The sequence below is a fragment of the Polypterus senegalus genome, chromosome 5 (assembly GCF_016835505.1).
Source record: "Polypterus senegalus isolate Bchr_013 chromosome 5, ASM1683550v1, whole genome shotgun sequence".
Classification (NCBI taxonomy): domain Eukaryota; kingdom Metazoa; phylum Chordata; class Cladistia; order Polypteriformes; family Polypteridae; genus Polypterus; species Polypterus senegalus.
Genome location: NC_053158.1, coordinates 197,831,170 through 197,847,926, shown reverse-complemented (window position 1 = coordinate 197,847,926; position 16,757 = coordinate 197,831,170). Strand labels below are relative to the sequence as shown.

Here is a 16,757-nt window from a genome sequence, read left to right as displayed (position 1 = left end):
AATCTGTAGACTAGTACTGTTTATTAGCACTTCTGTCTATTTGTGTCTCATTAAATCAGTTGTACACAGGGTACTATGGATGTGTTGCTATGGAGTTTGAATACACAAAATACCACGTAAGGTGTTGTTATCAACTGCTGTTTCTTCCAATGGAGCAAGCACAACAAAGGTTTTCCTGGATGCGTCCATGCTGGTTTTCCGAAGGTTTTCCTGGAACCCAGTCAACTTGTGTGTGATGTCATTCCCAGCTCTGATATCCGACTTCCACGGGAAATGGAATGCAACATAAGGGTTGTGAAGCGGAAGAGTGTGGGTTCAGGTGGCTGGAAACTGACAGTGATGTCATCAGTGGTTGATCTGTCAATCATCCTTTCTGCAGTGGGCAGAAGAGAAGAGATATTAAGTAACCATGGTGGAAATGTCAAGACAAGACAAATTGCAAACAAAAGAAAGGATGTAATTAACTTGCTTTAACATGCATCTTTCACTCCTAGTATAGATTATATATAATACTAGCAAAATACCCACGCTTTGCAGTGGAGAAGTAGTGTGTTAAAGAAGTTTATGAAAAAGAAAAGGAAACATTTTAATAATAATGTAACATGATTGTCAATGTAATTGCTTTGTCACTGTTATGAGTGTTGCTGCCATATATATATATATATATATATACACACACACACACAGACACACACACATATAAACATATATACATATACATATATACATATAAACATATCTACACATACACATATCTATATCTATATATATATATACATATACACATCTACATATATACACACATACATATACATACATACATATATATATATATACACAGACACATACAGTATATACAGATCTACATATATACACACAAATATATATATATATATATACACATATATATATACACATATATATACATATCTACATATATATATATACTGTATAAACATAAATACATATATATCTACATATATATATATACTGTATATAGCAAAATCCCCACACTTCGCAGCGACAAAGAACTGATTTTCAATTTTTATTTAGAAGAAAAGAAAGCCTTTTTAAACTGAGGGAAAATATACCAATAACTATCTGTTAAGGATCTCTTTGTATACCACGTTGTCAGTTCAGCACTCCGGTTGTAATATGACCAAGCTGTGCACTGAACTTACTCTTGAGAATGCAACGTATAGTTTTGTCCAGGAGGAAAGCAATGTTGCCTCAAATCAATGGCAACCTTTTGTAAGGTGTGTCTCTGAGACTTATTAATTGTCATCGCGAAGCAGAGCCTTACTGGAAATTTGAGGCTTTGGAATTGAAATGGGAGATCAGAGGGTATAACGGTGATGCCAGGAATACATTCAGAGTGTGGCGCTTTGCTGTTTTTTTGTGTAGCTGCCTTCACACAGCTTCTCCACTGCTTTATAAATGAACGCCATATAAGGCCATCGTTTCTCCTTGCTTCGCGGTTCTATACTGTTTTATTGTTCGTTTATTACGATTCTTATAGTTATTGTGTAGCTATTCGAGACTTACTTTACTGTTCAGGTACCCATTTCCTTTATTTAATCTGCGGCTTGTACGTTATTTTTTATTCGTTTATTATGATTATAGATATTTATTGATTCCCTTCTTTAGCTGACTGCCTGCTCATATAAGACGCTCTGCTGGATTTTTGTGAAACAGCCTTTATACAGCTTCTCCGCTGTTTTATAAATGAACGGCATATAAGGACATCACCTTGTCAATTGTGTAATGCATTTTTTGAACAGGTTTGATGCATGAAAGTGATCACTCGTACTGCGTTCAGTCAGTTCACGTGAGCTGCTCTCTTGTGTGATGTTGCGATGTCCACGGCTTTATTTAATGTTAGCTAAGACCCGACACTTAAAAGTTTCTCGCTACAGCAATTGTAACTCCGTTACAAAGTGATCCAAAGTCTCGTTTATACCTCGTGTCTTCTCATTAAACTTGTATCTCGCGAATAAAGTATTCGGCGTTTTTCTTCAGCGCTCTTTGGGAGCTCTTCCTTCTTTTCTACGTACTGCGGTCACATTCAGTTCACTTGATTACGTGGGAGGCGTGATGATGTCACACGCAGCTCCGCCCCCCCCACGGCCATCGAGCTAACGTCCATTACAGTATACAGAGAAAAATAGGTTCCAGTTATGACCATTACGCGTAGAATTTCGAAATGAAACCTGCCTAACTTTTGTAAGTTAGCTGTAAGGAATGAGCCTGCCAAATTTCAGCCTTCTACCTACACGGGAAGTTGGAGAATTAGTGATGAGTCAGTGAGTCAGTCAGTCAGTCGGTCAGTCAGTGAGGCTTTGCCTTTTATTTGTATAGATATATACTGTATATATACCATATACGTAATCATTATACAGTCAATAACAGCCAAAGAGATGCCATTCGAACAGTTCAATTATTGTTCAGTTCTTCTGTGTGAGTCATTGATGACTGTGGTCCATTTGGTAGAGCACAGGGGGCATTGTTCTTGGCACAGGGTTGACGTCACATCTGTGCTGTGGGCTACTGCTTTGAGGCTCCTTGAGAGGCCTTAAATACCCCCAAATTTTGCATATTCATTGAACTATTTGGAATCAACACCTGGTATAGATAACTACCAACTGAGCTATTTTCATATGGAGTAGGCTCTATGAGACCCCAGTATAACACCTCCTGTCATTTTCTGCACACAGAGCAGCTGTCCCAATCACTAAGCGCCATTTCCTTCCCTTGCTATATTTGTTATGGCTGCTTTGGAAGAGTTTTTCTGCTTTATTTAATTAAAAAAACTAGCATAACTGCTAGCATAATTTGGCTCACAAATGACAATTAACAAATTTATTTTTCATTTCTGGTTACAGCATAACTCCGAAGTTGCCATAAATTGTCTTATTTCTGTATCTATAAAATCCAACTTCTGTCCATTTTTCACGAGAGAACTGTATTTTAGATCTGGTTTTTTTCTAGAATTTGCTTGAACATTCCGGTTGATTTTGCGACTTCTCTCATTGTGCTATGTATCCATAGTTCACTTGCGGTACTGACTTATTTGTGCGAATCCAAGAGAAATGCAGCGGGCTGAGGGGAGAGGGGACGGAGCCCTTCTCATTCACGCGCCAGTCTCAGGGTGTATCTTACATCTGCTTAGCTAGTGAACGAGAAAACTACTTAGCAGATTTAGATCGTTTTTTTCCAAGAATTTGCTTGAACATTCCGGTTGATTTTGTGACTTCTCTCACTGCACTAAGAATCATAGTTCGCTTGCAGGAGCAATATGTTCATGGTAATCCGAGACAGAGGGGGAAGCATAACATCAGGAGTAGGGAACCAGGCAGGGCCCTCCTCGCTGTCCTGTTTCAATTCTACGTGGCCGGAGCCACGGGGAACAGCTAGTCTCTATATGTATAAAATCCAACGTCTGTCTGTCTGCATGTCTGTCCGCTTTTTACGGGAGAACTACTTAATGGATTTCGATCTGATTTTTTTCTAGGAATTTGCTTAAATATTCAGATTATTCTGCAACTTCTCTCACTGTGCTATGTATCATAGTTCGCTTGCGGTACTGACTTATTTGTGCGAATCCGAGAGAAACGCAGTGGGCCGAGGAGAGGGGAGCGGGGCCCTTCTCATTCACGTGCCAGCCTCAGGGCCTATCTTACATCCGCTTAGCTAGTGAATGAGATAACTACTTAGCAGATTTAGGTCAGGCTTTTTTTTTAGAATTTGCTTGAACATTCTGGTTGATTTTGCGACTTCTCTCATTGCACTAAGAATCATAGTTCGTTTGCAGGAGCAATATGTTTGTGGTAATCCGAGACAGAGAGGGAAGCGTAATATCAGAAGTAGGAAGCCAGGCAGGGCCCTCCTCGCTGTCCTGTTTCAATTCTACGCGACTGGAGCCATGGGGAACGGCTAGTCTCTATACGTATATATTCCAACATCTGTCTATCTGTCTGTATGTCTGTCCGCTTTTCACAGGAGAACTACTTAACAGATTTAGATCTGACTTTTTTCTAGAATTTGCTTGAACATTCCGGTTGATTTCGTTGCTATGTATCATAGCTCGCTTTATTTGTGCGAATCCGAGAGAAACGGAGCGGGCCGAGGGGAGAGGGTCGGTTCTCTCCTCACTCATGCGCCAGCCTCGGGGTGTGCACCTTACTTCCTGTTAGCTAGCGAACGAGAGAACTACTTAACGGATTTAGATCTGTTTTTTTTCTAGAATTTATTGTTTTGATTTTGCGATTTCTCTCATTGCGCTGTGTATCATGGTTTGCTTGCAGAAGCGATATATTTGCGCTAATCCGAGAGAGAGGCTATGGTGAAGCAGGGGGGGAAGCGTGACATCAGGAGTGGGGAGTCAGTCTACCTCTTCGTTTTGGAGTGTAACTTGCCTCTGCTTAGCTAGCGATACCTTTTTGTTTATTAATTTTTAAAGTTTGTCCAGTTTCACTACTATGCGGGCAGAGCCGCGGGGGACAGCTAATAAAGATATAAAGGTGAAAGCCCAGACCTGAATCCCACTGAAAAATCCCATAAAGCATGGTGGTGGAAGAATCACGGCTTGCAGCTACTTTGCTACATCAGGGTCAGGGAAACTCACCATCATAAGTCGCTTTTCCACCACCTATGGATCCAGAGACTCTTTAGAAACTCAGGAACATTTGTAGATTTCCACTGCAATTTCTATCGCAGGAACTCTGACTATTTGTAGATCCTGGTAGATAGTTCCTGGTACTTTCTTTTTATCTTCTACTGTACTGTAGTCTTCATTTAAATAGGAGCTGTCGGGGGTGGGGGTGGGTATTGGGGGGCTCAGGTGATAATTTTTGCTGATTGGGTGACCACAAGCACTGGAGCCATCTTACAAATCTGTTAGTAGCTAGGACTTTGAAGGGTTATTGGTGAAGAGTATTCGCATTAATCTTCTTAGGCACCTCTCTGGTGCGCCATGCACCGCATCAAACCAATAATTTCCCCTGTGAAATCCTGATTGCTTTGACAAAATAAGGCGCGGAGTGTCCTGTGAACTCTTGATCGTGCTGCACTTCGAACCACATCACTCTTCCAAGATATCTCCCTGGTTTACTGCATCATGCATCACATCAAAGCAGTAATCTCCCCCATGAAGTCATAACCACTTTGAAGGAATAAGGGAAGGGTCCACCGTAAGCTCCCAATTGCCCTGCACTTTGCACCACACATCGCACCACATCACTCTTCTTAGCTTCCTCCCTGGCGTGCTGCACCATGCACCGCATCAAAGCAATAATTTCCCCCATGAAGCTGCGATTGCTTTGAAGCAATAAGGTGAACTCTCGAGGAACTCTCGATTGTGCCACACTTTGCACCACATCATTCTTCATAGCTGTCTCCCTGGTTCACCATACCATGCACCACAATGAAGCAATAATCTCCCCTGTGAAGTCGTGATCATTTCAAAGGAATAAGGAGATGGTCCCACATGAACTCCTGATCTTCCCGCACTTTGCACCACGTTTCACACCACATTACTCTAAATAGCTGTTTCCCTAGTGTGCCACTTCAAGCACCGCATTGAAGCAATAATTTCCTCCATGTATTTGTAGTGAACTCCGGTTGTGCCACACTACACACCGCACTTTGTACCACATAACTGTTCTTAGTCTTTTGCTGTGTGGTGAAAACACAACACATGACAGGGGTCATGGACCATAAGTGTCCCAGGGCCTAAATCATACTGTTCCAGAGGATGCTTGATGGGTAATGTGAGGCCACCTGTCAGAAGATTGAAGCTCTGGTGAATGTGGACATGGTAAGCATGACAAGATCCTAAATGTAGCTGTAAATTCGCCAAGGAATGACTGAAAAGAAATAAGCGGAGTGATCTGGAATGGCCAAGTTAAAGCCCAGATGCTGTGGGCATTGGAAACGGGCTTTGCACGCAAGACACCCCTCAAGCATCACACAGCTGACAGAATTCTGTGTGGATGAATGGTGTAATGGAGGTCCAGCAGCCCAACCCGGCCGGGACACCTAAGAAATGGAAGGATGGGGGAAAGCTAATTCTTTACCACACTGCCTCCCCCAGAACGCTAGATGGTGGTGCCCCTGGATTGCACCAGTGCCTCAGATTTGGGTGCAGCTCTGTTGGGTTTCGTGGACGCTGTCAGGGGTTGTTCTATGGAAGTTGAAGTTTGGTGCAGCACGTCTGCCACACCTGGAAGTGCTGGCGGAAGAAGATTACTGGACACCTGGAGCACTTCCGGGTGCCCAATAAAAGGAGCCAACTGCCCCTTCTCCGGGAGCCAGAGTCAGGTGAAAAAGGACGAAGCTTGATGGAGAAGGAGTGGAGTCAAAAGAGAGAGAAGAGAAAGGAAAGTGCTGTGTGCTGTAGACGGTGCTGGGTGTTTGTGCATTGGGTTGTTGTGGGGAGCGAGGGAGAAGAGCTTTCCTGCGGTATGGTGCTAAAGTTTGGGGAGCTGTTTAGCCCCTGGAGGTCACAATGGGAAAAACGTTCTACTAGTTGATGTCAGAGACTGCTAGATGGTTCTGGAAAATGATAATACCAGCTAATAGAGCCAGCTTACTTTTTCCATAGACTGAAAAGACATATCTGTTTTTCTTTCATTGAATAAAGTATTACAAAGTCATTGTTTCATTTTTTATCTCGAATTAGACCACCTTCCTCTACAGATACTGTTTAAATGAAGTTCAAATCTTGATTTATCCACTGTAACGAGATCCACCCCTTGCACATGAAAAAATAAAGATCAAGTCACAAACAAATATTGTACGCAGATTGAGTAATCTCTCAGGACTGAGTCCAACTCGGGACTAAATGGGACACGACAGAGGATGTGGAGTTTTATAGGTGACAGGCAGGAAGAGGCGTGTCGTTTGGGCTGCACCTAATTGGCTGGGAGGTCTGTGCAGGAACTTGGAAGTGGGGTTAGGCAGTCTTTTCTGCTGTGGATCTGTAGAGCGTCACGCACGTGTGCATGGGAGACAGCTAAAAGGCTCAAAAGACGGTAATTCCTCGCCATACCAGGGGATGGCAGATTACATTAATCCTTGCTCTTTTCCATTGGCAGACCGATCACGGGAAATTCCACTTGGGTCCAATGACGTCACTTTCCGAGTCCGCTATTAAGAAGCCACTTCCGGTCCTGGCCTCAAGGATGTCACTTTCTGGTTCTGGGGCCCAAGGATATTACTTCTGTTTCCGTTCCCCACCCCGAGGATGTCACTTCCGGTTCCTACTTGATGACATCAGTTCCTGTCTGCCACATATATAACCACCATCTTTACTGTTTGTTCTTTGTTATATACTGATTGTACCATCTTCAACCACAACTTTGCTACAATTTTGGTAGCCAATTGCAACTATAAAGGCAGCTGCCCCCTCTTTCTGGTGTTTTCTGGATCATTTTACAAAAGGAAGGAAGAAAGGGTGTTAGAGTGCAGTGCCGGGCCTTGGTCCGGTGTAACCACACATTTAGTCAAGCCCATCGACTGCCTTCCATGTGTGTGCGTGTGTGACCCCACATGTGTAAAAAAAAATGGGGTGTGATTACTTCTTCACGTGACTGTATGGGTTTAAACATTTTAAAAATCAATTCCAGGGGTTAAAAAAATGAGGATCAAAACAATTAGGGTAGTGTGTTTTTTTGTGAAGGAACATTAGGGAAAAGCAAAAGAAGAAAAATCTTAAGTTTATGTGTGACTGCAGTAAGGATTTCAACTCCAGTCTGCCTTTGATAAAAGAGCGCTGTCAATGAGTGTGCGTCAACAATGACAACAACATTTCTTTCTATGGCACATTTTCATACAAACAATGTAGCTCAAAGTGCTTTACATGATGAAGAAAAGAGAAAAAAAAGACAAAGTAAGAATTAAAATAAGACAACACTAATTAACATAGAATAAGAGTAAGGTCTGATGGCCAGGGAGGACAGAAAAAACAAAAAAAAACTGCAGACGGCTGGAGACAAAAAATAAAATCTGCAGGGGGTCCAGGCCACGGGACCGCCCAGCCCCCTCTTGGCATTGTACCTAACATAAAAGAAGCAGTCCTCTTTGTATTTAGGGTTCTCATGGAAGGACTTTTTCTGGTGGTCTCCCCATCTCACCCCAAAGTACTGCTGCTTTACCTCCCTGCCACACACACCGTTAAGAAGTCAGTTGTAAAAGAAAAGAAAGAAGGACCAAGCGCAGTAATACATCTATGGCATATCAAAGTTATTTTTGGATCTGCATTAAGGGCAGCTTTTCACTTTTCTTGCTGCCGTATCCATTTTAAGACACTCTGTCAGTGTATTTCTATATATTTATAGACATTACTTCATCTAGCTTGACAAGGTTCATTACTCGTTGCTTTTATAAATCTATGGATTTTTCACTTGTTATACTTAAAAATGATTTTCCACATCTCCTCTTTTTTCTTTTTTAATTGGCATTGATACCTCTGTTGCACAAAAGAAAACATTAAGATTGATTTGCCAGCCAGCCATCCAATTTTTGTGGTGACCATAAATAACTTGGCTGGCTGCCTGAATCTATCACACTTTGTGCAGTTTGTCCTTTCAGGTCTGCAGACATAACATTAGGAAGGAAAGCGAGTAGCTGGAAGGCAGGAACGCTGAAGAAATTGGAGCCTGGCCTGAGTGCAAGAGGTTGGGCAGTCGTCCATTATAAGTTTAGCACTGGAACATTCTGAGGACATCTTCTCAAGTCAATACGTTTGTGGCTCTGATGCAGGATTATCCAAAGGGCCTTGTGTATTTGGACGGGCTTCACTTTTCAAAGCTGTGCCTCCCAGGACTTTAAGGATCAGTTTTAGACAGATAGATAGATAGATAGATAGATAGATAGATAGATAGATAGATAGATAGATAGATAGATAGATAGATAGATAGATAGATAGATAGATAGATAGATAGATAGATAGATAGATAGATAGATAGATAGATAGATAGATAGATAGATAGATAAGAGTGAAAAGCACTATATGATAGATAGATAGATAGATAGATAGATAGATAGATAGATAGATAGATAGATAGATAGATAGATAGATAGATAGAGTGAAAAGCACTATATGAGAGATAGATAGATACATAGATAATGAAAGACACTATATAATAGATAGATAGATAAGAGTGAAAGGCACTATATGATAGATAGATAGATAGATAGATAGAGTGAAAGGCACTATATAATAGACAGATAGATAGATAGATAGATAGATAGATAGATAGAGAGTGAAAAGCACTATATGAGAGATAGATAGATACATAGATAATGAAAGACACTATATAATAAATAGATAGATAGATAGAGTGAAAAGCACTATATGAGAGATAGATAGATACATACTGTAGATAATGAAAGACACTATATAATAGATAGATAGATAGAGTGAAAGGCACTATATGAGAGATAGATAGATAGATAGAGTGAAAGGCACTATATAATAGACAGATAGATAGATAGATAGATAGATAGATAACGTGAAAAGCACTATATGATAGATAGATAGATAGATAGATAGATAGATAGATAGATAGAGTGAAAAGCACTATATGAGAGATAGATAGATAGATAGATAGATAATGAAAGGCACTATATGATAGACAGACAGACAAATAGATAGATAGATAGATAGATAGATAGATAGATAGAGTGAAAGGCACTATATGATAGATAGATAGATAGATAGATAGGCACTATATATGTAGGTTTTAAAATAAGCCTGATTTAAAGCGTGACAAAAAACGTGACATAAAAACGTCTCATAAAATCGTTGCACAAAATCGTTGCACTTTAAGGCTTAGGATTGTATATATAGAAAGTAGATTTTATACAATGATTTACAAGCTTGAGTTCAATTTGTGGTTCAAAAATGAGAAGTATGACTTCTTATCTTCAAATGTGATCTTACTTTTGTATGGGGTGTGAACATAAATCAAACCTTTTTGAGGGGTGTGGAGAATAGAAAAAGTTGGAAACCGCTGAGTTAAAATATCCATACTGACGGAACTCCTTGAATGTGTCGTTTCAGGAAAACAAAAAACCAACCACATCCTGGAAAACTCCTATGGAGAAGAAATGTCTTCCGGAGTCTACGAATGCCTGCCTTGCAAGGAGGGCTGCACTTCTTGTACTGACGACACCCCGTGTTACGTACAGGAGGATGGCTACCTGCGCACAGCCGTCGTCTCATTTCAAGCACTCTGCATGTTCCTGGATTTCATCAGCATGATACTAGCCTATCATTTTCGAAGAAAAAAGGTAAGAACCTAAATGTTGTCCAGTTATTGATTTTCCTTGTACTGAATTATTTTGCAAAAGATTTAATTACAGTGGAATCAGAAAGAATTCAGACCCTTTCATTTTCTTTATCGTGATATAGTTTCAATTTTAAATGGATACATTTGCCATTGTCAGACTACACTCAATAACCCATAATGACCTAAAACATGCTTTCACAAAGGTTTGCACATTTATTAAAAATCAAAAACTGCAATCTTTTATTTATAAAAGTATTCAAACCCCTAATTCGATATTTTGTAGAGGCTCCTTTGGCAGTTTACTAACAAACCTGTAATTAAGCAAACTTCCACCTCTTACATCCAGGAGCCTGGCATTAAGCTATGGCCCTGTCACTTACCGAGTGCACCTTTTTATGTTATTTTGGAATTAGGGTGAGTGTACTGCAGGTTTTCTGGTTTCTTTTCACATCACAAAGATATGCCTGTCAGTTTAGTGACAGGTGAATATGGAGTGAATATTAATGTACATATGTAAATATGGCTTGTGGTACACAGGGCCGGTTTATGCCTTGGTCCTGCTATTACTGTGGGTGTTATGTGCAGGGAATCAAAACATTTAAAAAGGAGGACACAATTACAACATCAACATAAGGACATATGAACATACATCACAACATAACAAATTTGACCAACGAAAGGAGACCATTCAGTCCATCAAGCAAGTGTGGTTATCTGACGGCTAAGCTGTCCCAGTGTCTCTTCCACACCCTTCTTAAAAGTTGTTGAGGTTTCTGCTTCAACTCCATGGCTTGGTAGTTTGTTCCAGAGTCCCACCACTCTTTTGCGTAAACAAGTACTTCCAAGGCTTCAGTCCTAAATGCATTTTATTTATATAGCACCTTTCCCAAGCTCAAGGCACTTACAGAATTTAAGAAAGAACGGCAGGGTATACCGTATATAGCATTGTACTAAACCAGATAAATAAATAAAGAAGATTACGACAGTGAATTCAGAGAAAAAACCTAACACACAACATAATCGATGGTCTCGCACACACACACACACAAACACATAGGTTACATGAGCATCTTGACATGGAGGTAAACTGAGGGAAGGGTAATAAAGTCAAGTAGAGCTAAAAGCCTTCCTGAACAGATGAGTTTGGAGTTGTTTTTTAAATGAATTCATGGAGTCAGCTGACCTGATTCATTTCGGTAGGTCATTCCAGAGTCTGGGCACTCGCTATACAGCTGCTGTCACCCATGGAGTGTAGGTTAGTGAGGACCTTAGTGGACGGACAGGCACATAGTGATGGAGAAGGTCGCTAATGTAGTTTGGCGCGAGGTTATTTAAGGCTTTGTAGGTTATTAGTAGGGCCGGATTAAGGTGGGTGCTATTGATGCTGCAGCATTAGTCCCATTCCTGAAATAGGCCCAGATGAAAACAGACAAGAATTTTCCAGAAGCTGAACAGTTTTCCTTTGCTATATTAGCCTCAAAATAATTCTTAGAATGAAATGACTTTCGGACGCCTAGACACAGAGTTACTTTTTATACAGTTACTATTCTTTGCGCTGTGACGTAACTACTGTATAACGTCGTTGTGTTTATTGTTAACCGAAGATTTCAAGTTAATGCTATCGATTTTACGTTAAACAGTAATTTAGCTGCATTTTTTTTTGCAATATCTTGGGGATTCATGCCACTTTATTATTGTTCGGTAAGTGCCACGTAGTAAATTTTTCACCTTGAAAGTTAGTTGTACAGTAAAAATCGATGGCTATTTAAATGGTTATCTGTAAAGGTGAAACTAAAAGCCGGCCCACAGGCCCAGCATGGATGTTTAGAATCTTTTAAATCCTCGACTGGATTCTGGTCTGTTATGAAATTGAAATTGAGGACAAATTGTTACCCTCAAGAGCCTGAACTGAGTCACTTTGACCCGATGTCTCTGCAAATTCATTTTTTCTTACTCTGTTGCGTAAGACAATTGCGAAATTTTGTGTATTTTATTGTTAGGTTTTCTGCATTAAGTGCACGTTTTAGACAATTGCTATTGAATGTTGATGTTACATAGTTTGATGTTAATCTCGAGTTGTTACGATACTACGTCATTATTATTATTCATGTTTAATAAAGGCTGGCTGGTTGCGTCGCAAGCAATTAAGGCTCCTTGGTCGGTCTGAGTGCGCATGTATGGTGAGTGTCGAATGCACAGGCACCAATGCCAAGAAAAAATAGGCCTTTTTAGTGCTGCAGCATCAGGCCCAATTTCGTCTTAATCCGGCCCTGGTTATTAGTAGGATTTTATATTCGATTCTGTAAGACACAGGGAGCCAGTGAAGATGGAGCAGGATGGGTGTGATGTGCTCGCTGTTACTGGTCCTCGTAAGGACTCTTGTAGCTGAGTTTTGAATAAGCTGGAGCTGTGACATAAGATATGAAGAGCCACCTGCCAGTAGGGAATTACAATTACAATAATTGATACGGGATGTGATAAAAGCAGGGACAAGTTTCTCAGCATTAGAAAAGGAGAGGAAGGAGAGAACACGGGATACGTTACGGAGGTGAAAGTAAGAAAGTTTCTTAATGTGATTTATGTGGGCAGAATATGAGAGGGAGGAATCAAAAATGACACTGAGATTCTTTACAGTGGAGGCAGGTCTGATGAGATCACCGCCAAGATGGACTGGGAAGGAGCTCATTTTATTAAGTTGCACTTTAGTCTATCTTTAACATCCTTTTCCCAATATACCCAGCGTCTCTCTGCCAGACATATCTAAAACAACGCAATCTCGTTTGGAGAAACTGAGGTGGAGAGAGTGTCCACATTTAAATTTCTTGGTCTTAACATCTATGAAGATCTCACTTGGATTTACCACGTCACGTCTTCCCCGTGTCCCACTGGCCCTACACAGTCCCAAAGCACCAACACACAAATTAAACGCGCTGCTCCTCTGTACCACCACTGCTACCAGGCAACCTTGTCCTCCTCCACCCGACTCTGGTCGCTAAATGGTGGTTGCTGGCTCCTTTTATTGGGCACCCAGGTGTTTGGTTTCCGACATCAGGCTGCACTTCCGGGTGTGACGAATATGCTGCCCAGACGGGCTCAGGAGTCCCAGCTGCAGCACCCCCTGGCGGCGCCTGCAGGACCCAACAGGGCTGCACCCAACTCCAGTTCCCATGGAGCCCTGTGGGAAACCGAGGCACCACTCCAACCCAGGGGTCAGTCATCTAGCATCCATGGGGAGGTATTGCACTGTCCAGGGCTGCTCCCCCTGAATATACAGTGAAGGGGTATCCCGGCTGGGCATGGACTATACATATAAAACGACAAAACATCCGGTGTCCAGTGTTGATATCTGAGTGTAATGATGTCCAGTGTCCACAAGAGGGCAGGAGATTCTGAAAGTAAGACAAAGAAAGATGGATGTAAGGTCTAGAATGTCTGATGAACAAAGGTAACAAAATGCACCACAATCGAAACAGACTTACCATTGTAAGAAGCAGGTTTTTTGCTATGCTAGTAGTGAATCTTCATATTTAATACGCTACCGTGGATGTTGGTTTGTCTGTCCAGGATTCTAAATCACCTGTAGCTCACAAACCGTTTGACCGATTGACCTGAAATTTGGTACACGGATACTACGTGACGTCTACTGTCCGCTTTCAGGGTGATGATTGACCTCCAAGGTTATTCCTCTTTTTATTTTTATTTTATTTTATTGTAAAATCAATTCTCATCAGCGGGGCGGCCGTGCAACGCATGTGTACGAGCGCCGTTCTCATCCAAACCACCTTTGCCGTCACTTCCCCTACCTCTTCATGTCTTAAATCATTCTTGAGGCAGATTGAACACTTAAGTGCCAGCTTAAGTTAAAAATTAAGGAAAACGTACTTACGGACACGGACTTAATCAGTTTTAACGCAAAAAAGATGCCGACGAAAGAAGAGACTGCAGTGGGTTGGCACCCTGCCCAGGATTGGTTCCTGCCTTGTGCCCTGTGTTGGCTGGGATTGGATTGGTGTTCGGATTCAGCGGGTTGCAAAATGGATGGTTGGATGAAAGAAGAGAAAAAGCGGGCCGCTAGGGTGGAGAAAAGAAGAGCTGCTCAGGAAGCAGTAAGCGCATCAACCTCTGAGCAAATGAATGATGACAATAATAATAATAATAATAATAATTAATGATTATTATAATCTGGATTGGCAGACCGGGGTGGTGGTCCCCCTCTTTAAAAAGGGGGACCGGAGGGTGTGTTCCAACTATAGAGGGATCACACTCCTCAGCCTCCCTGGAAAAGTCTATTCGGGTTGTGGAGAGGAGGGTCCGCCGGATAGTCAACCTCGGATTCAGGAGGAACAGTGTGGTTTTCGCCTGGTCGTGGAACAGTGGACCAGCTCTTCACCCTTAGCAGAGTCCTGAGGGTGCATGGGAGTTTGCCCGACCGGTCTACATGTGTTTTTGAGCTTGGAAAAGGCATTCGACCGTGTCCCTCGGGAATCCTGTGGGGGGTGCTCCGGGAGTATGGGGTACCGGACCCCCTGATAAGAGCTGTTCGGTCTCTGTACAACCGTGTCAGAGCTTGGTCCGCATTGCCGCAGTAAGTCGAGCCCGTTTCCAGTGAGAGTTGGACTCCGCCAGGGCTGCCCTTTGTCACCGATTCTATTCATAACTTTTATGGACAGAATTTCTAGGCGCAGCCAGGGTGTTGAAGGGGTCCGTTTGGTGGACTCAGGATTGGGTCACTGCTTTTGCAGATGATGTTGTCCTGTTTGCTTCATCAGGCGGTGATCTTCAGCTCTCTCTGGATCGGTTCGCAGCTGAGTGTGAAGCAGCTAGGATGAGAATCAGCACCTCCAAATCCGAGAGCATGGTCCTCAGCCGGAAAAGGGTGGAGTGCTCTCTCAGGGTTGGGGGAGAGATCCTGCCCCAAGTGGAGGAGTTCAAGTATCTCGGGGTCTTGTTCACGAGTGAGAGAAGAATGAAGCGTGAGATTGACAGGCGGATCGGTGCGGCATCCGCAGTGATGCGGGCTCTGCATAGGTCTGTCGTGGTGAAAAAGGAGCTGAGCCATAAGGCAAAGCTCTCAATTTACCAGTCGATCTACGTTCCTACCCTCACCTATGGTCATGAGCTATGGGTAGTGACCGAAAGAACGAGATCGCGAATACAAGCGGCTGAAATGAGTTTCCTCCGCAGGGTGTCTGGGCTTTCCCTTAAAGACAGGGTGAGAAGCTCAGTCATCCGGGAGGGGCTCAGAGTAGAGCCGCTGCTCCTCCGCATCGAGAGGAGTCAGATGAGGTGGCTCGGCATCTGATCAGGATGCCTCCTGACGCCTCCCTGGTGAGGTGTTCCGGGCACGTCCAACCGGAAGGAGGCCCCGGGGAAGACCCAGGACACGCTGGATGGACTATGTCTCCCGGCTGGCCTGGGAACGCCTTTGGGATTCTCATGGAAGAGCTGGAAGAAGTGGCCGGGGAGAGGGAAGTCTGGGCCTCTCTGCTTAAGCTGCTGCCCCCGCGACCCGACATCGGATAAGCGGAAGAGGATGGATGGAATTATTATTATTTGCATTTATATAGCACTTTTATTACTACTCAAGTGCTCAGCAATTGCAGGTTAAGGGCCTTGCTCAAGGGCCCAACAGAGCAGAGTCCCTATTGGCATTTACAGGATTCGAATCGGCAATGATAAACATACAGAGAAAGAGAATGAAAACTAGGAATGCTCAAGTCAAGTGTATAACGTGCAGTGCGCCATTACAGATATTATGTAATTCATATTGTAAGTAAAAGAATGTGGAGTCCTAATTGGTTATATGAAAATATAATTTTACAACAGCTAGATATTTAAAGGGCAGCATGGTGGTGCAGTGGTAGCAGTGCTGCTTCGCAGTTAGGAGACCCGGGTTCGCTTCCCAGGTCCTCCTTGCGTGGAGTTTGCCTGTTCTCCCTGTGTCTGCGTGGGTTTCCTCCGGTTTCCACAGTCCAAAGACATGCAGGTTAGGTGAATTAGCGATCCTAAATTGTCCCTAATGTGTGCTTGGTGTGTGTGTGTGCCCTGCAGTGGGCTGGCGCCCTGCCCGGGATTTGTTCCTGCCTTGCACCCTGTGTTGGCTGGGATTGGCTCCAGCAGACCCCGTGACCCTGTGTAAGGATATAGCAGGTTGGAAAATGACTGACTGACAGATATTTAAAAAGAATGCACCTTAATGATGATTATTCAATAATTATAAAAGGCTGGAGGCTTAAGCTCCCCTCTAAGGAGTAATTGGGTTTAACACCTTGTTGCTTAAATTTATTTACAATTATATAAAAAATGAAATTATTTGTGTTTTTGCAGTCAAGCAGATGCTCAATTACGAAGAAGTGTCTGGCTACATCCTGCAATACCAATGACATAGATCAGGTAATGCCCACAGTATCAGTCACAAAACGCCCTTTGAGTCAGATAACGCTCCTACAACCCTAATCTTAACCG

General features: G+C 42.5%; 1 protein-coding gene across 1 annotated transcript in view; it reads left to right on the top strand.

The window, feature by feature from the left end:
* LOC120529794 (probable G-protein coupled receptor 158) overlaps positions 1-16,757 on the top strand; it is a 441,265-nt gene that overhangs the window by 285,182 nt on the left and 139,326 nt on the right. The window contains exon 4 of the mRNA XM_039753931.1: positions 10,064-10,293. Coding sequence (XP_039609865.1) covers positions 10,064-10,293 — 230 coding nt within the window. The remainder of the gene's footprint in view (positions 1-10,063; positions 10,294-16,757) is intronic.